Raw genomic sequence first — 24,106 nt, forward strand, 5'->3', positions numbered from 1 at the left:
CTGTCAGAGATGAGCTGGGTAAAACATGATAAAAAAGGTGATGGGCAGACTTAGAATAATGACGATAAAAATTTCTCCTACAGATGCTACATGTTATTTCCTTCAAGTACTATAAAAATTAATTGGGAAAAAACCCCAAACCAACCACTCAAGCACATGCTCTTACACTCTCTCCTAATTAGGTCTTCCAGGGTCTAGTTTGTGTTTTTGTAATTGTTAAAGTTGTATTGAATATGCTCATACAGTTAGATAAAAAACATTCCTGGTGTAATTAACTTTTTTAATGACTCAAACGTTAGCACTATCTCCCCAACTATGCCTGTGAACAATACACTCATTCCTTTGTTTAGCCATATTGGAGAACAGCAGTTATTCCAAGTTCTATTTTGCAAGCCAACTTTCTAGGAATCTGAAGACAGTTTTCAGAACAACTTGTAAATCTGCCTATGAAGAATTAAAGGGAGTCTAGGTGTTCTCTTCTTCACACTAAACAGCAGAATCCAGTAGGAAAGTAACACGGAGTTTCTCTGCAGGGACAGACAGTACTTTTTTTTTTCTTTTTTAAAAACAGCTCCTGGATAAAATATGGCATATTCTGTAAAGAACTAAACATTGAGACTAATTCCCCTAATACATCAATATTAAAGTAGACTGCCAGCACCTGAAAGAGTACTAAATAATCTGCATTAAAGTAATAGCCAAATGCATCAGGTTTGGCTTTCCATTAACAAGAACTCTGCCCCCCGCCCTCCAGTCACACACAGCCTTAGACCTTCCATCACTTCCAGACATCAAGGTTTTGTGTTGAATGCACTTCTCAAGTAGAAGTGCAAGAGGACAGCAAGAAGAAAGCAAGCTCAAAAACAGAAGGTAATATTACAATAAAGTACTGGCTGCAACTTGAGCATTTTTACCATCAAACAAGCTAACAGAAAATTATGCAAGAAAACCCAAGTTTTATTCGCATTAAATAGAAACAGATACTCTTGTTAGGGCACAAAGCATATGGCAAGATACAGGGTACAGAAAGCAACTAGTCTGCACAGAAATTATGGATTATGTTTAGAGAACCTGTACTTGAGGTTGACAAAAAGCAACAGATTAGCAAAGAAAAAAACAAGAGGCTTTGATAAATCCCAAGATGAGACAGTTAAAGGTTGAAAGAGGTGCACTGCACAACAGTAGACATTCAAATCTGTCAGAGTACAAGATCACTGCTTCTTTGCCCAGAGCAGCAGGAATCAGGAATAGTTATTAACTTCACTGGGAATAAACCTAGTTAACAGTGAGGTGTTTTGTTTTTTTTCCAGTAACTCGGATGATGGGCCCTCCACTACCATCTCAGTTTTGAGATAGAACAAGACCGTAGAATTCTGAACAAGACATTCAGAAAAACAGGATGGACTAAAATCCCAGTTGGACATAGCCAGATGATTTCTGTTTCTCACTAAGTTACTGTTTTGCAGAGCTCAGTGTCCAACTGCAATCAGAATGCTCTGTTAATTCAGCAGGGAGATTTCAACAGTAGTTCAACCTCTGAGCTTGATATTTAGGAATGGATAGACAGAAACCATGATCTCAGGCCATCAAAGTTGCATGTTTATAAAGGAATATCTATCTCAGAGCTTGTCAAACATCACCTGGATACCAAGCACCATGTAAGAAATGCAAGTGACAAAACTAAATGTCACGCCTACTTCTTTACACTAAGATGTTTCAGCATAGGATGCTGCATTTTAAGACAACGGCTTCTTTGTTTCAATCTTCTATCACTATTGCTTACAGAGTTGCATTTTAGTGGCGGCAAACACTGCACAGACAATTTATTTTCGGAAGTATTCTTCATACCTTAAGAAGAAATTTAGATTAATTCAACCATGCAGGTTTAGAAAGCTGTATGTAAACATCTGCCATCTAAGGTCATCAAGTTAGAAAGTCTTCTTTGATAGGTGGTGAAAAAGAATCCGTCATATATGTAGCCTAGCTACTCTGTTTTAGTTCTTTCCATAAAAAAAAATAATAATAATCTAAAATATCCCTTTCTCTCCTCTTGGCATAAAGGCATCTCACCAGGTCCCATCAAGACGGCTAGTCTGAAGATGCCTAAACTTAGATAAGCGTTGCCTTGTTCCATTTATATGCCAATATATTGCTCTATTTAAGTTAAAATCCTGTATGATAAAAGAAAAATGATCTCTTACTGATCAAAGTATTCAGTAAGTTTCATTTTAACTCCCAGGTGAAACTGAACATGAAACCCACAAGTGACTTGAGCTGGAAGTTTTGGGGTGTATAAATTAATTACAGAGTCATCTAAAATATACTAGAGACCCATTTATTAAACATAATTGGGCAAATGACATTTGCTAAAATGTATACATACACTTAAGAAAGAAAAAAAAACAAAATCTTTAAAGTAATGGTTGGCACCCAAAGCTGCTACATCTTCAAACAAATCTGACATGCTGATTATTCATTTTGGTGCAGCTGTTGTCATACTCAAAACACTGCAATCCTTTGTGAGAAAACAGCAGCAGCACAGAATACTTCTCACATTAGCATGAATGGCACTTGCACGTCTTTTTTCCATATCATCTTAATTTATTTATTAGAATCTGTATTATAAACATCAGATATGTTGTGTTAAACCCTGCTGGGCAAAATGCCTAGGAACTAGGTATTTCCTTAAAGGAAGTGTGTGAGGGGGTGAGACTGCCCAACCTTCTTCCACCTTCAGAATCACTCTTTTTACAGGGAATAAAAGGCTAAAAATTCCACATCCAGAGTGCAAACTGCCTTTCATTTGGAATTGAAATTGTGTGGTTTTGGTAAAAAACAAGAGTTTGTTCACAAGTCTTTTGTGGCACTGTGTAACTGAGAACGTGACATCCCATTGGGTTAACTAACATTTCTGATAACGCTTGTGCCTGCATTAACGATTTGCAAAGAACTGAAGTGTCACTTGTTTTCCATCCCTGAGGACAACTACGCAGTATTTCTAAGCTACAAGCTGCACAGATAAAATACACCTGAGCACGCTCACAGTAGCTGGTCCAAATGCCACAACGTGCCAGCTATGCTCACTTCCTCAAGTCCAGTTAAGCCCTAAAGCTGAGGGCTACATACCCACACACCACTGAAAGAAGCACAGAGTTCAAGTGCCGGGCAGTGACTGTCAGCACTGAACAGCTGAAACTGTATTTGAGGATGGAACTGGACAGATAGAAGCTGTCACAGGGGAAAAGAAAGGGAGCAATGGCAAAGTCCACTGCCAAAAAGCCGGAGAAGGGATATCACAGACGTACCAGAAAGACAAGGATACCACAGACAGAACGTAAGAAGATGACTTCAAAGGTATGGCATGTTTGACTATGCCATCAAACAGCTGACTGTGCACTTCATCCACCTGCGTGCTTCACGAGGAGTTTGATTTTGACCGCTGGAATCTACAGTGTCTTGGTCACTTGGCAAGACAGCTCAAACTACTGATGAAGTCCAGTACATGATGTGGACACGTAACACAGGAATACAGAAATGATTATCAGGACCAGTAGGCAAGCAAGAGGGAATCACATGAGGATTCATAAGTATAACATTACTTTTGGATGCGCTCCTTGGGTCTAGAAAGAAGTGGCAGATTTCAGAAGATGAGCAGTAAATGTCACAGGATTGGAGTGGGGGGGAAGTACTTTGAGGTAGCTGTGAAAAAAAGGTGTGTAAGAAAAATTTAGTCATTCCATTTAATGTCTCACAGAAACAGGGTCTGCAACAAACCCAATTCTCAAATTGGTTGCCATTGTTGCCACTGCTTTGTATTGTAGAAATCAAAGGTAATTTTCAACTAGAGTTATAGCTGGATTGGGTAACTCAGAGAAAGCAAACACAAGTATCAAAAAACTTAAATCAATTAACCCATTTCATTTAAGACATTTGGGAAACCTGAGAACACGTTCATGAAGGTAGCACGACCACTTTTAAACAGCAGCATGCAGAGCAAGAAACACGTTGGATGAGGTCTGCAGAAACATTCCTTAGTGCAACGCTACAAACAGGATACTGACACATCGGAGAATGTGGTTAATCCTGTCTGATTAACAACCAATTTTGCAAAGCCTATATGCACACAACTCGTGTGCCTTGGGTAAATACTTCTCACACTCTGTTCTTGCATTAAATTCTAAAGATACTGAGGACTTCTAGGTCTGTCACTGGGCAGCAGCAAAGCTAGAACACCTTCTCCCCCACTTTGTTTTTTTTTCCCTGAAATGATCATCTATCCATGCCAATTAGAGGTACATGGCAGCAAGGCAGTCTGAATTTCTTTCACACATCCTGAAAATAGAGACTTCAGTAATTAACACTACTTTGGATTTTAACACTATTTTCACTATCTTGTATTAAATCAGTCAAAAATAAGTATCCTAGAAAGTAGCAGCATCACATTTGGGAAAGGTAAGCATCTAAATGCTTATTTCTATTTTTATTAGATTCCCTCTTTTGCTGACTTTCTCATAGAAGTTTTGCGGAATATTTTGGAGAAGAGCTCTCATGTATGAATTTCTCAGCGTTGATTGGGCTCTATCTGGGATATGAAGCCCTTCATACCACACTTCTTGCATGTACACTAGCAGCACACATCAACAAGATCTTCCAAGAGGAATTCCATGCCAGCAACTACTCTCTGTATTTAGAGTCGGGTTTGGTAAAAACAGTTGGTTAGCCAACTTGTTTCTACCGAGATGGAAAGTAAGAAACTGGCACACACCTCTCCTGCCATTCCCATGCTAGACTTCTAATTTGCACTGCTAAATACTTCTTTGTATGTTGGCCCACTGCTGAAACCTTGCTGTATTTACTCTAGCTGAATAAATCCGACACCTGGGTCCCCAAGTGCCAGAACAACAGTATTTGAAATACATAGAAGGATATATGCTATCCTTCACAAAACACTGTGATCCAAGTAATCCTGTCAATGCCTGCACACACTCTTGTGTACTCCGGAGCGCAAGGAGCATGACCAGTGGAAAACAGTAATAACGGCCATGTCACTCAGACTTCTCCTACCTTTCACGTTTTTCTGATCTTCATTCTATCAAGATGTGGGTTATTGATCACGTTTCCAACTGCATCCAAAGTCTGCAAACAATCTTTCATTTCTATCTGCCAGAAGTTTTCAAAATGCTCCTTTATAAGTAGCTGAAAGATGTTTCATGCCATGCTATGCGGACATGTGGCAAGCTACACAGAAGTGAGTTTTCAAAACACTTCACACAGAAGCAGGTGACATATAATCCATCTCACATGTAGATTATCAGAAAAATTTGGCACAGTTCACTCAATTTCTTTGATTGAGAAATTTTGACAGTATTGAGAATTTTTTTTGGATCAGTCATTAAAGAAAAAACGATGAAGCATCAAACTTTCACTTGCTCTTCCATACCCAAAAGTATTACAGAGTTTGTCTTACAGGAACATAACTTGATCACTCTAGAGTCAAAAGCATCAAAATTAATTGCTAAAACTATGAAGATATATTTCTTCCTAGTAAATTAAATCAAATTTCTTTCTTCACAGTAGTATTTTTCAAAACTATCTTCTCTAACTTAAGCTGTTGGTTTTGCTGCAAGTTTCTAGATGCTTTAGTAAAGGTAGAAGCTATGATTCCACAAGATTTTATTAGACAGAGCTACTTAACTTGGAGCTTTACTAAGAAGCAATGCAGGTAGCAAGAGAATGCTAACTTTGCCTAAATGGAAATAAATGTGACTTATACTTGAAAGCTCTACCATTTTAAAAGGTGGCAGACATTATACTAATACTCCATACACAAAGGTTCAAGCAGAAAACCTACAAGATAAAATGCTCTGGCAAAAAATTCCCTATCTTTAGTTACAAATATAAGCGCGAAGAACAAGAAGGGGAAATGCGTATTTGTAAACTCTGTAGAAATATGCCTTCAGTCCATCTGTTAAATGTTTTCACTATCTTTCTGCATATCCAAGAAAAATGGCATACATAGCCCAGAAGTCAGGCACAGAGATTTTACTGTCTTGCAACTAATGCTAGTTGAAGAAATTACAGTCACTACCCTGAAGACGGAAATTGTTTTAGAATCAATGTAAGGAAAAAAAAATACACATAAGCATCCCTTATGCTGGCACAGAAGTTTTGTGTCAATCCAAGGTTACTTCTTCAAGGCAGGAAACAGCAGTCCACTGTCACTTCTCTCCCCTCATTCAGGCCTGTGATGAAATTGCCAAGCCAGGACATAGCTATGCTCATTTTTATGCCAGACCACTTTTAAGTTTTATCAACTACAGATTACAACAGGACTGAGTGGGATTTAAGTGAATGCCCTAAAATGGAAGCGGCAAGATTTTTTACCTACCCTTGTATAAAGTCTGTATAAAGAGGATAGTCTATAAACAAAGAGCCTATGCAAAGAAGTCAGCTATGAGAAGAGCAAACAAGATGAAGGCCTTGCTGCATGTACCACGAATGCTGCTTACGAAAGCTTCCCGTGTTGCATCACAAGCAGCAGAGCCAACGCATTATGACCTGCTCAGGCAGCAAAACAGATTGATGCAACGCTAATTGTGCGCCGTGCATTCAGCAGGCCAGCAGATGTCTAGGACACATTTTGGCTAGACATTCAAGTAGCCTTATTTTTAACATCCGTTCAAATATGCGAAGGCTCAGATCCAAGTGTCACCTTTACTTCCAAGAACGCCCTTCTAAAGACACCTAAAAGACTCAAACGTATGTGTTCAGTCAGAGTTCATACGTTATGACTGAAACACCATCGATGAAACCACTCAAATTCAAAATAGATTTTAAAACAGTTTAGCCTCAAACAGGATTCTTTAGTCAGAATTATTTAGAGCATCTGTTCAGGACTCACCTTGGTTTAGGAAATAAACCTTCCAAAGACTACCTAGAAGACAAACAGGATGGCAGAGGATGTTTTATATGTTGAAAAACATTTAATATTAGACTGAAGTCTGTAGTTTCTACCATGTCCCAGAAGATCAAATACAGAGGAAATAATGTATATTTACATATTTTATATATTTTAAAAATAATTTTAAGTATTTCCTTTCTAATGTGATTGAAATCAAGATTAATGGCAGCCTGATCAGAAGCCAAACTAAGAAGAACTGAAAGCTGCTGCCTTTGAAAGGCCTGAGATTTTGCAGAGTGGTTTGGTCTTACAATCCTTCATGGAGAAAGAGATTTGAATTCAGTTATGGCTGGAAGAGTACAGACTCGCAGAAATATGCCTCTTAGAGGACTGTTCAAATCCAGTTTAAACACAGCTTTCCATCCTCATCCCTTCCCTCTATTTCTAGGAGTATTAAAGTACTTTGAAAGACATGTTAAGAAAGAACATGAGATTCGTGCTGCACTGCATTCAAAAGAAGTTTTGCCACTGACATGCAGGCAGCCATGATTTCAATCATTTTCAGCTTTTGCAAAGTCTGGCTTCCAAAAACAAAAAAAGAAAGAAAACAACAAAAAACTAAAACCTCAAACACACCTAAAAGAAAACATTCCAAAGTGTATGTTTATATGTTTAGAAAGATGACAGAAACTATTCCACTGACCACTGGAATCACAGCCAGAAGCACAGAGCAGAAGCTGACAACTATTTCTCGGTTCAAAATCCATGAAGAAAACCAAATGAAACATAGGGTAAATACGTGCGCAAAGAGCTTACCTGAAGTGGAATTTAATTAAGTTACTCCTCAAGATGGAGCTATGTGGCCCCAACAAGCAGGGTGCAGATGCTCTGCAGATCTCACTAGTCCTCCTGTGCACCCATGCAGCGGTAACTTCCCCATTAAGCAACTCAAGGTTGCTTTGCACAGACTCCAGTACAGTGGTCCAATATAAATTCTCCACGTATTAGGTAGTTCATTGATCCAGAAATGTCAGGAATTACTACTCAAGTATTACGGATCCTAGAGCTTTGTTACAGGTGGCCAAAGTTTCTGCAATGAACAAACAGTATTCAAAAGAAACTGGGGAAGTGGTTTAGAGCAAGATATTCCTGTCACTGCCAACTTTTCTTCCAACAGCTTTTCCCCATCAATGCCGGCACAGTCATCAGCTTAGGTATCAGTAGCATATGCCATTTTTTGAAAGTGGGAAAACCCAACTAAGCAGCAAGATCCAAGATACTACTCAATACTACATCCCTCTCAAGAAAATGAAAGTCTAAGTCCAATGCAAAGAAGGTCTTACATAACCAAACAATTTAAGAGATCAGAAGTGCAGAAAAAAAAGTCTGGTTTATAGTCTAGATGAACTGTATCAGAAATTGATATTGTTTCATCTGTTTCTGTACTTACCGGGCAAAGAAAATGGAATAAACCCACTACTTACTAACTGGCTTCTCCACATCAGTTTACTCCAATGTTAAGAAGATATATTAGAGCAAACTGATCAGTTCAAGAGCAACAATTCTCAAAAATCTGGTTGCATGAACCAAGGAACGACTAAGACCAAGGCTGTAACAGACACTACTATCCTCATAATATATGCTACACCTAACTGGGAAAAGGTGGTAGATGTAATCCTGGACTAGTTGCATACTAAAATTCTCTAATTTAGTGTATTAGGAGGTATGTTACGACAATTCCTTTTCAGTTTGTCCCTGATTTAAGAACACTGATCTCTTACTGACTCTACCCTTCAGACTGAACAGAGAATGACTTCCTATTGACCCGTAAGATAGTCTGACCTTGGTCCAACAAGCAACTCTATTTCTTGCCTTGAGCAGAACCCAGCAACACACTCAAACCACAACAAGTATGCACTATTTCAGCAGCTTATCAACTCTGTGGCTGATTACAAGAAACTTTCTACTACACTTGAGAGACACTGCACAAGAAACAGATTCCTTTCTTCCAGCATTAGTGTTAAAGGAAAGCAGAGGAAATCTTCTGGAAGAGACAACTATTAATACTCAAATCGTACTGTCCCAGGAAGCTAAGCTTGACTTTAAGACAGGAAATGCAGTTTTTCTGCAAGAAAAGCTTAACTGCAGTGATGTCTGACTAAGATCAGCACTAAAAGATCCTCCGTCTTCACCACCCTACAAAGACAGAAAAATTAATCCTCAATATAGCCTCGCTGCTTCTGGTTGCACTCTCTTCTCAGCTAGTCCAATCCTCTTGGTGTTTATTCCTCTTCATGGGCACAGGAGATGGTTTCTCAAGTGGGACTGAAAAGTTTTGAGAAAGGCATAGAATCTCTCTCCTACACAGTCCTACAGTGAAGTCAATTTAGTTCAACAATATACTTCTGTTGGCTTTCCCCATCTTCTGTAGGGATTTCAGTTTTGTTCATCTAGATCCTGTGACGATCTTGTTCATGGCAGAACTTGCTTCAGATTTCCGCCCCCCACCCCGTTCGATTCTGGAACTGCTATACAGAGTCCCTCAAGCCTATGCTTGCTCCAAAGCCACAACATTCTCCCCTAGTGATGGTCTACCACAACGCATCTTACCAGTTAATAGAGCACATCTTCTTAGGCAGACGAAGACTGGGGGGATACAGCAGGGATGAGCGTCAGCTATGGGGAGACCATAATACTATGAACACTTACTGGCAAAGTGGTCTGTATATGGCAGAAGAAACTGTTTCTGTTTGCTCTGAATGTGAAGGGTACAATATAAAAAAACAATCACCATACATCAGCAACAGCAAAAAAAGTACTATGGCCATCCAGTTTAAACATGGAGTTCACAGAGGAAGAATCCTAGATCCCAACCACCTAGATTATCACTACTATTTTTTTTGACAGAAAAGAATCCTTATGTCTTTGAGTAAAACGTACGCAGCCAGTTTTTCCTTCTTAATTTCTAAAACATTTTCCTTTCTACCTGAAGCACACCTTTAGTAACTTCTTGAGGACATGTTCTGCCCCTCCTCCAATTTTATATCATTGTGTAACTATAGAGCTAAAGCTGGAATCCTAGCTACAGCTAGAGAGCAAGTCAAATTAAAAGAGAAAGTAAAAGGAGTAGGAAACAGATCAGTAGGTCAAGCCTGTGGAGTAGAGACAGACTGCCTAGAAATTCTAGTAAAAACCCTATCTATGGAAATCATTAAGTACCTTCCACCTGAGAGTCACAGATACATAGTGTTGAGAAAGGGAAAGAAACAATCAATCATGGAGTTCGTTAACATTGATAAAGAACCCAGGAGCTACTGCTGGAGAATTTTGGTCCAATTTCCATTTGAACAGTTCCTATCCCCGGGCATAAAAGCAACTGCTGTTGTAGATTTTATCTGGTGTTTAGAAAGTTTCATCCTTGACTAGTTTTTGCGTTCACTTGAAGGCAGGGCTCACCAGTTTTCCTCTATTTTCGTTTCATCTTTGAAGTCACCACCATATAATTAGAACTAAGTCCTTAAACCCCTTCTCACAGCCATAAGGGGCAAGTAATCACAGTGCCTGTCTTTGAGAGAGCTGGTTACACATGCAAATACAACAAGGTGGCGTATCTATACTATGCATGTATAGCCCCACAGAGGTACTGCAGACATTGATCACGTCTCCTACTGTTCTCCTAGAAATAATAGAGGAATACTTTAAAAAGTAACCAAAAGCCTCATTCAGAACAGCCTTAAATGGTTTTGTTGCAGTCCTTGGAATTTAAATGCAATATTCTAAAAATGCAATGGTAGATGTGGATACTTATTTTAACTATAAGGTTTAACTACCACATCTTAAAACACTTTGAAGTACTTACATTTTAAATATACCATAACCACCTACTCAACTGAATCTGCACGCCTGGCTCCATTAATCCCTTATCCCTGTGCTTCTGAAATTCAACATATGCCTTCAAGGTATGTGAGCTTGTGCTCTGTATATCACGAATTAACCACCATGAAGGTGCTTTTAGTCTCTGCAGAGTAGGTTTCTGATAGTTCTCCCTACTTTCCACAAGTGAGCAAGAAAGTTTCAACGGATCTTTTCACTCTACACATTTTTAACCTTGTTCTGACTGATCTCTAGCACTGCAGAAGCATGTTTCTTTTTGAGACTACTGCTTTCTGAAACAGGGGTCATTTACTTGGCTGGCCAACAGAAAACATTCTAAGCCCCTTACAGCCACAATTTCACTGAGTATCCAGTGTCCATAATGATGTGGGCCCCTGCTGGCACAGAGAACTGGAAGAAGGACATCGCTCTTAAGTGAGGCAGTACCGAGTGCTGAGTGATCAAACTTCATGTGTCCCATCACTGGAATACTGGAACAAGCAGACAGTTGTCACCAAGATATACTACTTCAAATCAAATGGAAAGGCTACAGATGACAGTCATCTCCACTTAGCTGATGAAAGCAAGGCTGGGGAACAGAATAAGCAGCTAAATCATATGAAGAACTACACCTTTTGTTTTCTCATACCAACTACACTCAAAGTCCATCAGAAGAGCAGGCCATCCCATCCTTCAGTAGAGAATGTCTGCATGCCCATCACCTCTTTGAAGTAATGCTCACCCAAAAAACCTGAGAGCCCACATGACCCTGGTTCACAAAAAAACTACTCCATAACTCTGACAAGAGCAGGTCTGGTTTTGGTTACTGTAAAAGTCTTTACCCTCCAAACCCATTTCTGGAAATGTAGTTGCTTTCTGCACTGACAGTCTTCACTCTGAAAACCTTAACTTGTAATACCTGAGAATCAAAAATACAAAGATATAGAGGCAATTGTTCTTGCCCTACTTCCCTTGCAACAGCTATTGTTTAAGCTTGCTTTCTTGTATCTTGAGAAAAGGTTTAACTGTAACACTGCAAATACATCTGGGGAACACAGCCACTATCTCCAGCATGGAGCAGAACCAAATGGTAACTTCAAACCATACTGAAGAGAGGGAACTAGGTAGGCTTTCTGTTGGTTTTATCTTAAAGCAGTGCCACATTTGGTACAGCAGCAATGAAGAACACAAGGAAATCACAAGTCATTAGTGCTTGATATTATTCCTCTTTTCAAATCATTTCCTTTGAAGCAATTCTTTTCTAGTCAAGATATGGCATACCTCATTAAGATAGGTTTGCAAGATTTTCCTTTTCTTTATAGGTAGAGGGATATAGAAAAAACCTCAGCACATCACACGTGATTCACTAAGACTATACCCTACATTTTCAATTTCTTTTGAAAAAAGGATCTCTCACTAGATATTAGGAAACCAACACCCCTGCAAGGGACACCATTTGTGTGGAATACCATGCAGAAAGGCATTCCAATGTTTAATCCATTCTCACTGTGCTGTAGAGCTTTAATCAAACAGCCCAGCCCTTCTTAACAGAAGTCTTCCAATGCCCAATGCAAAAGAAGTAGCCACTCTTGGGGTCTCGGAGAGCTCAAATTTATTATTTCTGGTCAGCAAATACAACAAAGAATTTGCTGAGTAGTAGTAATAAGCCATAGCATAATCTGTGCTACCAAACAACTGTAGAGCTATCTTTCAAAAAGCTACTGAGTTTGCTGACTCCTTGGGTAACAGTTTGAAATAGTTTCCAGCATGTTCAAGTCTTCTATCTGACAACTTGTTTAGTCTTATTTTAGTCTTATTTTCTTGTATTTTTTGAAAAAAATGAAAACTGAACTGTCTGAGTAGAATGAAGACATTTAAACCATGCTAACATTCCTGTTAGATCTTCAGATGGCCACACCCTCGATTTTAGGAAAAAAACCTTATACCACTAAAAAGTGCAAAGACTCCTCTATTGAATTACTAAGACTCATTTCTGGGATACATCACTCTAAAGGGCTCTATCTTTTAAGCAGAAATTCAGCATATACTGAACTCCTTATTTAGGGTGAGTTTTCTTTTTCATATTTAATGTTAAAAAAAAAAATCAGATCCCTTGTTGAGAAAAGAGTATCTAGAATGAATGTCCCGTTTTTGTAGGTTTGTGGGTTTTCTTAAAAACAAATGAAAAGTCAACTTTAAATACAGATGTTCTAAAATCATGTAGTTAGACATGGTTTTAAGTAGTGTGCATAACCTTGATCACCTCTGCTCACCAGGATTAAATATGTTATTGGGGTCTCCTATGTCCATTCTGTTACAGCTGGACTCGGTCCTAAAGGTCTTTTCCAACTTAAATGATTCTATGATTTATAATATGCTACAGGATTTTTTTTTTCTCGGAGCACAGATAAAATCATGTATCAGGAAATTCTCAGTGAGAAGGGTGAGCTCTCTAATGAAAGGTATCCTTTCTCCCAGAGAAAGTATACTGTAAACCTTACCTGTCCATTTGTCTGAGCTAAATACAACATTAATGTCGAGGTGGTCGCTCTTCACACATCCATTATCAGGACAGTCTCTGCACTGAGAAGATACGATCCACAGTGCAGCGGAGGCAACGGTCAATCTGGGATAGCATTAATGTGCTTTCATTCAAGAGCTAAACATGTTAACACACTACAAAAGAGCATTTTGAATGCATGCATTGTAACTCAATAGCAATTTACAAGGGTGCATCAGAGGCCCATCGTAAAAAGACCTAAAAACCTAAAACATTTTAGGATCGCCAGTCAAGCAACTGTATATTCCTAAAGCATAATGCCAAATAATGAATTACGCCTTTCAAGGATGAGCCATATGGGATTTTTTAAAAAGGTCATGCCACAGGGATACAGTTCTTTGTCTTTCCTAAGCAGATCATTGTACATCTGATCATATGTTGTTTTGAAATCATAAACATTCGGCTTGTCCGGTGCTGGTCCTGGCAGTTTCACATGAGTCCCTGTTCCGAAGGATCGGACACTGAATCCTCGTTTGCTGAAAGACAGAGGGGAAGGGGGAGGGAAAAGGCAATTAGATTGGATGGACTTTAAACGAAGTGCTGAAGAATACATACAGAATTTTAAAAACACCTCTTAGCAATCAGCTAAATCGCAACCAAACAGCTGGGCAACTCTTGCCAACTAAATTGTCAAGCGTACTCAACGCCCATATTTCCTCACAGTTACAATCGAAACTCACGCACCGTTCCTAAAGGAACACCTATGTTTTACATGACATTTTCTTAGAATTACGGTACACAGCGTTTTGGATATTGCTTTTGTGCTTTCAGGCATCCTGGATTTGCAACAAGTACGTGTTCTACATTCACTGTTGGACAATACAGTACAGGCAAAGATGTTTCTGTCTTGATACAAGTAAGCAACAATACTAACTGATCGATACCTACGTATTCTGCTAGAGTCACTGGGCTAACTAATTATTTCCATCACTATGTTGCCAAAACTACCCCTAGTGTAACTTAATTAGCCTAGTGCAAACATTTGTGTGCCTGGTATTTTTCTCAAATGGACTGAAAACCATACTATGTAATTACTTTTACAGAAGTGGGGCACATATTCTGCTGGCTGACACCTAAAACTTGGGTAAGTCAGTGATAGCTTAATTCCATTCTCATGAACAACTACTTGTTTAATAATTACAATTAAAAAAAGAAAAAGAGGGAGCAAGAACCTGCTTGTCTTTAGGGGTTACGCCAAAACGTTCCTTCTGATTAATCTAAATACACCTACTTGAACCTCAATAAATCTTTCACCAATATTAAGAAACAATGTTATTGTTGAATAACAGGACTGAAGACAGATTGTTTTCTGGTCATCTAATGGACAAAGTTACAGGGCAAAATACTGTTGCTATTGTCCAGAACGCTGAAACATTTGGCTTTATAATGACAATCTAACTTCTGAAACAGGTCAAGACCATGGCTTAATCTCTTTTTTTTTTTTTTCCCCAAAGGACCCGCACTTTCAGCTTCAATGACTTATCAGAGGCTGAACAGAGAGAACAGTGTTAAAAGAAAAACAAAAAGCAAGCAAACAACACAATGCCCCTCCTCTGCCTCCCAAAACAAAAAAAGCTGTAGAGTCCTAGTGAACAGGAGACTGGAAATCAATGCAAGAATCCCAAATATGCACTTTGAGCAATAGACTATTCACATCTTGACTCCTTGGTCTTTACATACGAGATAGTAAGGAAATTCAGCAGAAGACACACCAATTCAAACTGCATGTTTGCCTTCAAATAGTGTCTTCAAAGTGATCCAAAAACATTCCATGGAGAGACTAACTGCCATCAAGCTTTGCCCCAAGCTCAAACACTGCTATGCAACTACCAATAGTGTTATTGCCTTTAATTTGTCCTACTGGAACATAGCCCCTCCGTTCTCTTTTCTTGTTTCACTACGCTTTTTCTTCCAGTAACTATTTATAGGTTCCCATTTCTGAAAACAGACAAGATACATGATGACTTTTCCTTCTTTTGCAAGACGAATGACTGAAAACGGATACAAGTAGAAAAAGGTGCAATTCTTTTCTCCTCCCAGCCCTCCACCACATTAACAGTGACTCATAACTGCACCAGTTACATTTAGTTTATTTTCCCTGCAATACTTCCAGGCCCAAGTTTTTATTCTACTGCTTCTACTGGACGTGAAGAGAGCCATAAAACATACAGAAGAAACTGCAGCGCTAAAATATTAATGTCTCAAATGGATCCTTTTTCCAGGTGTCTCATCCTTCTTCTTTCCCTTCTGTATCTATCACTCAAAGCTTCTTCGCTAAGAATGTTAATACCAACTGAGAAACAGTGGATTTTAGCACCTTGCATTTTCTGCCTTCTTTCCTTCTCTCTCACATTACTGCAAAGCAGTTATGTTGCAATGAAAAAGTATTTTCTTGTATGCTTTCCTCGTAACTTTTAATTTTTCCTTTAATATTATTCTTTGAAATACCTCTGCTTGGGTCACATACATTAAGAAGCCCATCTCCAACTGTCAGAAATGCCCTTGAAGTTTGCGTGAACTCATATAAAGCAAACTAGAAATCTATTTGAAGTTCCACACAACAAAAATTTGTGCTTCTAATGCACATGACCCATTGAAAATTACTTCTCTGAATAGCCGGAATATGCATTTCTCACATGAAATTTCATGCTTTGACACTAGCAGTTGCCGGGGTACAGCTTTTACACTGTTTATGTACCAGGTGTACTATTATGAAATATTCTGAGAATGTTTCAACACATATCTTGCAAGAATTGAGGGGCAGGGGAAAGGGAAAAACGCCTGCACAGAACCACTGTTCAACAGAGCCTGCTTTTAGTAAGCAGCTGGACAGATCTAGTTTAGCGTGCCATCAAGTACCTGCTGTGACCTGGCACAGCCTTTTAACAATGAATATTTTCTATAAGACAACCTATATCAAGTATTTGTTCTTGACCTACTAGAACTACCCAGAAGATGAAAAATAATCAGCTTCCACTTTACCATACACAGTAAAGCATAAAATACACTATACTAGCACTGATTTCTGAAAATGTGAAGCTTAAACGTCAACAGACCTGTAGATGTTGTAAAATTTCAGGAAGCTCTTTCTATTAATACTACCAGGACCAATGTACATAAACTGGCAATATACTAAGTAAAAATATACGACAGCATACAGATGTCATTTTCAGCGAGTACACTTGCATCAGTCTAAGTCCAAAGCTCATTACAACGAGATCACATACGCTAATCACGTGCCTGTGAGTTTATAGGCTTTTCACTGAAGAATCTGAAAATAGGCATTGCATTTCCCTCAACAGAATCTCAGAGCTCATTGCAAATACTACTTCTCCTCTGGGACACAACTGCTGCTGAAAGCCTAGATCAAAAAGGGACTACACTAACAAAGCACTGACAGAGTTGTCACCATCCAGTTTCAGGCTCTGAGAGGAGAAATAATATTAATCCATGCAGATTGAGACGTGAACTTTTATCCACGTTTCTTCTATTTCATTGTGATTTGGGGATCTCACACATGCTTATTATATTAAGGTATTTTTCAGTTTACTGTAAGGTCATAACAGCACAGCTTCTCTTCTTATGAAGGCCGGTAACAAGTATTACTAAACATTAAAGCAAATGCCACAAATCCTGCAGTACCACTGCAGCTGGTAGTGGTAAAGATTTTCAGGGGACAAAGCACTAATTTTAATACATCTCCTTCAACAAAATGTAGCAGGAAAATAACTAGCGACAGTGCTCTCCTTGTAAGACACTTTGAAAATATCTTATGCCATTCAATCGATATAAAACAAAACAGGAAACGATCACTCCACCCTCCCAAAACACCCCCACACTGTTAAACAGGAACAAAAGCATCATTAACTAATTTTGATTACAAAATCTCTAGAACATTAATAACTTGTTGTCATTTGCATTATGACTGATAAGCTGTCAAATGAAAATGCTTTAATACAAAAATGCTAAGCGTTTCCTTCTTCTTGAGGGTTTATTAATACAATTTTAAGATTTCCTAAATTAAGCAATACAAATTTCAACACCTCACTGCACTTAGCTGCTGACATATAATGCCAGTGGAGAAGCTGCGACTAGTGACTTATGTAAACTGCAGGGTGCAACTGAAGTCTTACATGGTCAATGCTGAACTACAAATCTTAACATCAATATGAAATGTCAGTTTCGGTTACTAGGGTTGCAATGTTTAAATCTGTTTTCTGCCACAAAGATCTCTCACATTCACACTGATTTCTTAATGCACTTGGGTTCCTAAAACAAGGGAACATACACGGAGCTTCAGCACATATCAGTATCCCACAAGTTTTCATTACCAGTAGAGACAGAGTCCCCAAACTCAGGAAGACTGAGATAGGATATCTCAAGAGTCTGAAAACACAAAGTTACTAGAACACCTCTATACACTGGGAGAGACTGAAAACAATAACTTCCTTTCAAAGGCCATCAGTGTACTACCAAATAAATACACACAAATGGAAACGTCAAAGTTGCTGTATAATAAAGCTTGGTAATAAGAGAAGTGTTACCCTTCCACCTTCCTCTTTATGTTTGAAGAAGAACGATGGCCTAAGTCTGCATACTCTGTGGCAAAAAAAAAAGACAAGACCTATACACTAATTGTATTTGTAAAAGCAAGAAATGTAGGATGAGTAAGATTTGACCCAGGTACTGGTTAGACAGGCATCCAGTCTGACAGCTTTTAAGGAAGATTATGACTTTCCACATTGTCCTTATTGCTTTTCCTCTTCTCCCTCTGCTTTAAAGTCTCACCATACCCCTGTGGTGACAGTAACTATTCTATTAACTTCAAACAGAAGTCAGACTGAAGGTCTTTGGAAGATTAGAACAAGATGTTTAAAACCTGGTTAGTCAGAAAATACTGAAGCACACTACAAAGCAAATGGAAACTGCACTGAACCAAGATAACACCAAAAACTGGTAGATCAATTATTCAGATACAAAAAAGATGTAATGCATAATCTGTTTTCCAGAGGCACAAGTGGGCAGCACAGAGATATCAAGTATAGTAAGGATGAATGAGAAATTCAGGTTGGCAAGTGAGACTGATTGTAAAGCTTTTGGGAATGGACCAGTGCAATTTAAAAGGACAAAAAGTTTGTAAATGTCCCAAAAAAGTAATTCTTATTATCTGGCACATTAAGTTTAAAGAAAGAAAGAAAGGAAAAACAAACAAATGCATCAGAAGGTAAAATTCAAACATTTCTGCAAGCCAGTTTTTGCTTTAAAAGGAAGAAGCATTCAACTAAGTTAAAGTTTTAGCAGGCACTAGGTAGGCCTAACATTTGGAAAGTAAAATGAGCTTGCCTTACAAATAGATGTTTTTCTCTATAAACTGAAGAACGGAATAAGTTACTGTTAAAAATTCTACATGATAAATTTGCCTTAGCTAAAACCTGTAATTCATTAAAACACTGAATAGACTAGAGAAGTTAATTCTGAAACCTGACTTGCAGCATTACAAAAATCTAAAAGACTCATCAAACATAACACAAACACTCCAACAAAAACTTTAATACACTTCCTAGCACAAATATTTTTCAAAAAAAGCCTAAAACACTTACATCTTAGGCTACACATTACAAGGCAGTGCTTATGAACGTTCATTAAGATGTTCAAATTGAAGGCTGGATTCCAGACTTGTTTTCAAATAGTCACCTGCAGTTCTGCAGAATTTGTACCCTTTAAAGTCTTTTAATCATAATACCTCAATTTCTTCCTAACTCTTCTTCTTGTAATCAGGCGTTCTTTCAAACTGCAGTGCAACATGCAGCAAAACGTTACCCTAAACTGGTAAACCAGAGCGGCTTTGAGCCGACGCAAACACTCTCCTGAAGTTTACTGGCAAATGACCACTCTTACTGCATGGGCTAATTATTTCTTTAGAACAGCATCAACTATACATCTCTGTTTTGCCATTTATGCTATTCTTGTTATAATTACATAGGATGCTGCTGAAAATAAAACATCTTCCAAATACATACATTTGGTTAATTTTTAATTAAAGTTGTAAGGGAGTAGAGACTTTCAAAAAACATTTCCCTGCCGTGCTTGTCAGAAGAACATCAGTTACACCAGAAGTGATTTATTTCTTCTGCAGAAACAAGGAGAAAAAGGCTAGACATTAGAAGTGAATTTAACTTTGTCCTTAGCGTTCAGATTTCAATTAAAACTCAATTCCAGTGTTATTAGCAGGAAAACAACACAAGAACAACATGCTTACCCTTGCACAACTATTAGTAACGTGTTTTCACAGAAATGCCACAGGTTCACATCTGATGCCGAGTTTAAGCATTAACAGCACCATATGCTGCTCACAGTAAGATGGCTGCCAGACTAGACACTTCTATTATTTATTTCTTTCAAGGCTGTTGTTTTTATTTAAGTGTAGCTCACCATTTACACGTAGTTGTGTCGGTTACTGTGCTACCAATACGATTGTGAATGTTACTTTGCTTAATACACACACACACACACAAAAGCGCTTTCATAATGTTCCTCCAGTGCCTAGGAAAGATTTAGGAACATGATTTCAGGCAGATCAGGTCTCTCCTGTCCTTCGGTCCATCCCCAGTCTCCCATCTCCCCCTGTGAATTCAGTGCTACACAGATGAACCCCCATAATCTCAAAGACATTCAACATTCTGAACCAAACACTTCGTCCAGTTTTCCTGCAACAAGAAAAGGTTCCCTTCCAGTGCGCAGAGCAGTTCCCGTCTTCAGATGCATTAATGGCGGGGGAGGGGAGAGGAAACAAACAAAAACCGGAGCGTTTCAGTTTTCGGATGCCGAGACACGGGAGCTGTTCTGCGCCTGTTGTGTTTTGCAGCTCTGGATCCGCAGGCCCGCCAGCGGCGGTGCAGCACACCCCGCCGCACCGGCCACTCCGGCGGCCCCGGCCCGCAGCAGGGTCCGGAGGGGGCAGGATGCGACCAGCACGGGGTTCCCAAGCTCGTGGGCCTGGCGGGGGCCGGTGCGGGCCCCAAGCACGGCCTCGGACCGCAGCCGGCGCCCTGACAGCCCGCTCGAGCCCAGCTCCGGCGCAGGCAAGGCAGCCAGCGGGCCCCGATGCGGTGCGAGGGGCGGCCCGCGGCGGAAGGCGGCCGCCAGGGCCTAGGACGCACTGTCGGGGCCCGGCGGAAGGAAGGGGGTCGGGCAGGCCCTGGTTACCTGAGGATGTTGTGCGCCTCCATGCTGCGGTTCTGGTTGCTGGAGCACACCACAGCCACGCGGAGCGGCGAGGAAGGCATGGCGGCGCAGGGAAGAGCCCGGCTCCCGCCCCGCGGCTCCGAAACCCTCTCGGCCCCGGCCGCGCCTCGCACAAAATGGCGGCAGGAGCGCGGCGGCGGGCGGTGCCGGGACGTGTCACCAGGGCCGCGCCGCCCCGCCGCGGCCAACCGCGGAGCGGGCCTCAGGGGCGGGGGCCGCTGCCTGCCATAGAGAGGGAGGCGGAGCGGCAGCGGCGGGGACAGCGCGCCGCCGGGCGCGGAGCCGGAAGAGCGGCGCGGTCCGACCGGCAGCGCTTCCGGCCGGTCCCGAGAGCGGGGCCCACGGGCGGCGTGTGCCGCCGCGCCCCTGGCTGCGTGTCGAGGCTCTGATGCGCGGGGAATGTTTATCCAGCGAAATATGGGATACGCGTCCTCGTTTGCGGCGCAGTCGTACAAATCCACGGCATTTAATGGCGATTACGAGCAAAGCTGGACCTCCTCCGGCGTCCGGCGCTTCCCGAACGCACGGGCTCGAGCGTTTACGAAGGAAAACAGGTTATTTAGCGTGAATTCGTGGGTCTTGCTGATTGCTTGGGCTGCTCACCTAAAACTGTTGCCGAGCTTGCCAGCCGCTTACTGAGAGAGAAGAGGTGCCAGAAGAGCCACGGATGCTCCCCCGGCGGCTCGGCGCCAAGCACGGCACAATTTATCTCCTCCCACCCAACTGCCTTCCCCGGTTTTCCAGGCTTCCAACCGCGGAGCGAGCGGTTAGAAGCAGCGCTGCACAAAGGCGGGTGGTTTTGACCCCACCTCTGATTTCCCGCAGGACCCGCCTGCTGTTGGCGCACAGCCTCTTATTCCTAAATGATAAAACTTGGTCCTCATGGACTCTTCAGCCATCAGATGTTTTTTGCACCGGTGCAGTTCCAACGTTAGAGGCAGCTGTGAGGTAGAGAAGGGCGCTGGAATGAAACTACCTGAGAGTTTGTGCAAGAAAAGGTCCAGCTTTGCTCGTAACCACCATTAAATGCTGTGGATTTGTACTACTGTGCTGCAAACAAGGACACGTATACAATATTTTACCGGATAAACATTCACACCTCATATGTAAATTAAACATAAACACAGGGATGAAGAACATGTCCAATGATGTACCTGTCTGGTTAGCACTTTCCAACTCACCACGGCCTTGTACTGGTCCTGTACGAGCAAGTGCTCTTTCAGAGTCGAACACAACAGCTGAAAGATCCCAGCAGACACAACAGCAGCATCTCTGGTACTTCCATGGTTCTGAAGAGTCTCAAGCACGTGTAGACGTACGCATGTGCATAGGTTTCATCTGCACATGCCAACCAGAGAGACAGAAATGTAGTCATTTGCTGTGACCACAACAGGTGATACATTCTAATCAGCCCTAGCTCCAAGTCCCCTAATTTAGCTGCTAGGCAGCCTTGTCTAATTTAACATACAGGCAATTTTCCAACATCCAGAAAGAAATTACTCCAAATTTACAACATGAGGTCTTGGGTCTTCCCATCTTCTTTCCAAATACACCCTATTTCCTTACTTCACTCCCATATAATTCCCATTTGCCTGGCAATGCAAGCCACATACTTTTGTTTTCAGAAGAATATGATTTCCTGAAAAGCGGTCTCCTGGCTAGTTTTCTTTCTCAGCACTAGGTGGCAGCCAAATGTTGCACTGGGTCCACTGAGCTGGGCCATTGACGAAAGATTGGAAGAAACGTTTGGATGGAGAAAAAATAGTCAATTGGGTCTGACACCCTGGACCAATCCCATCTCCATGTCTGTGCCCAGAACACTCTGTGCTGAGGACTCTGTAGTGAAGATGAGCAGACATATGCCTTCTGCTACGCTTCAGCACGGTATTCTATATTTTAGGAGTAAACTCTCATGCTTTTACAGAAAACAGTTCAAATAAGAAATGCCCAAACTAGGAGCTATTTATGTACCCACTGACTGGTAAAATGCACTGATTTCCGAACTGAAAATTCTTGCATACAGGTCAAAATGATCATGGCACTCCTTGCTCAGCCCAGCCCAGTTCCATTTTTCTCTGAGGCTTTCATCATCTTTTCCACTTTCCATATCATTGTGCTTTTCCACCTTGGTTTACTTGCACTCTTTCAGCTGACCTCAGGACTGTTTGGTGCTTGAGAAATGAGACAGCTGGGAGAGATGAGTCAGCAGGATGTAGAGGTTTCCTCCTTCATTCCAGAAAAGATCCTTTTAAAGAAGTGAGAGGACATTTGCAGATTGGTGAGGTAGAAGCTTATCTCCTGGAGTACACAAGGACATTTTTGCTGTCAGTGGAGAATACAGATGAAACCAACTCCAATTTGAATGTGCATAGACTCTGAGTACAAAAGTCGTCTGTTAAAATTCGACACCAGGACAATGGCCACACACTCTAAGCACAAGTCTGGTTCATCTTGTCACGTCCTACCCTAGCAGTTCCAAGGCTGACAGCAGAGCTGAGAAGCTGTTTGGTGCCACTATGATTAACATAATTAGAGTGAAGTGAGTAGTGGTAACAAGAAAGATTGTATTAAGCAGACACCTGCTCCCCAGCTCCTGGCAATTCTAAAATGTTGAAAGAGAAAGAATGCTTATTACTAAAAAGCTTCCATTGATGCTGCTTTGTGCCAGATTTGGTTGCATAGGCCCTGAGCAGCATCACAGTAAGGATAAATGCTTGGAAATAACATTTTCTTATAGCCCTCTAGCTCTATTTATCTGATCTCAGACAGCTAGAATGAGTTTCTTATCAATTGCCTACTATGAACTGTGATCTGAGAGCAATTCTGTGAGGAAATCAATTTGATATTAAAACGGGTGCAAGGTAAATGGATCCATCAAGATGCTAAGTGTTTCCTGCCAAGGGAAAAAGCATCTTACATTCTTGCTGAATTCAATATAGCCATTGGACAATGAATATTTTACAGGATGGCATCTTAAAAAGTACCCAGGAAATTTGGAACTATATTAAAATAGTAACTGGGGCCTCATCTTTTTTCTATGTTGCACTGAATACAAGATGAAACTAGTGGTGTAATTAAAAACTTTTTTATTATCATGTGAGAACAGCTGTCTGGATCCCCAGTCTGTTCTTAAGATAGTTGCCTACGTCATCGCTTCACACAGACCTCAGAAACTGCAAGAGCTCTGGCCATGAAGCTGGATCAGTTTCTCTCTAGCTCTGAGATGATTCATAGGAGGAATGCCCAGTTCACAGGGTGGGGAAGGCATTAAAGATTTAGATTCATCAATAACAGGTTACAGCTGGTGTGGCCTCTGGGGTTACACTTTTCGTGGCTCTGCACTACATCAGGAAGGGAAAGTTTTTATTATTCTGTAAGTTTCATCTTCAGGGGGATACTCATTTTAAGTGCTCAACTTCAGGTATTTCGAATTTTCCGGTCTCAAAAAATTTCTTCTGACGACCACTTTACTTGAAAATTTTGCATCTAACTGCGATCTTCTGAATCATCACTCAAATTAGATTCCA

The 24,106-nt window shown here is 40.6% G+C and overlaps 1 protein-coding gene across 1 annotated transcript in view; it reads right to left on the reverse strand.

The window, feature by feature from the left end:
- SSU72 (SSU72 homolog, RNA polymerase II CTD phosphatase) overlaps positions 1-20,658 on the reverse strand; it is a 29,002-nt gene extending 8,344 nt beyond the window's left edge. Inside the window, exons 1-2 of the mRNA XM_086625768.1 lie at positions 20,541-20,658; positions 13,667-13,810 (exon numbers count right to left, since the gene is read on the reverse strand). Of these exons, the coding sequence (XP_086481894.1) occupies positions 13,667-13,810; positions 20,541-20,620 (224 nt within the window). The 5' untranslated portion in view covers positions 20,621-20,658. The remainder of the gene's footprint in view (positions 1-13,666; positions 13,811-20,540) is intronic.
- Positions 20,659-24,106: the final 3,448 nt, after the last annotated feature.

Source organism: Tauraco erythrolophus, chromosome 23, assembly GCF_009769465.1.
Source record: "Tauraco erythrolophus isolate bTauEry1 chromosome 23, bTauEry1.pri, whole genome shotgun sequence".
NCBI classification, from domain to species: Eukaryota; Metazoa; Chordata; class Aves; order Musophagiformes; family Musophagidae; genus Tauraco; species Tauraco erythrolophus.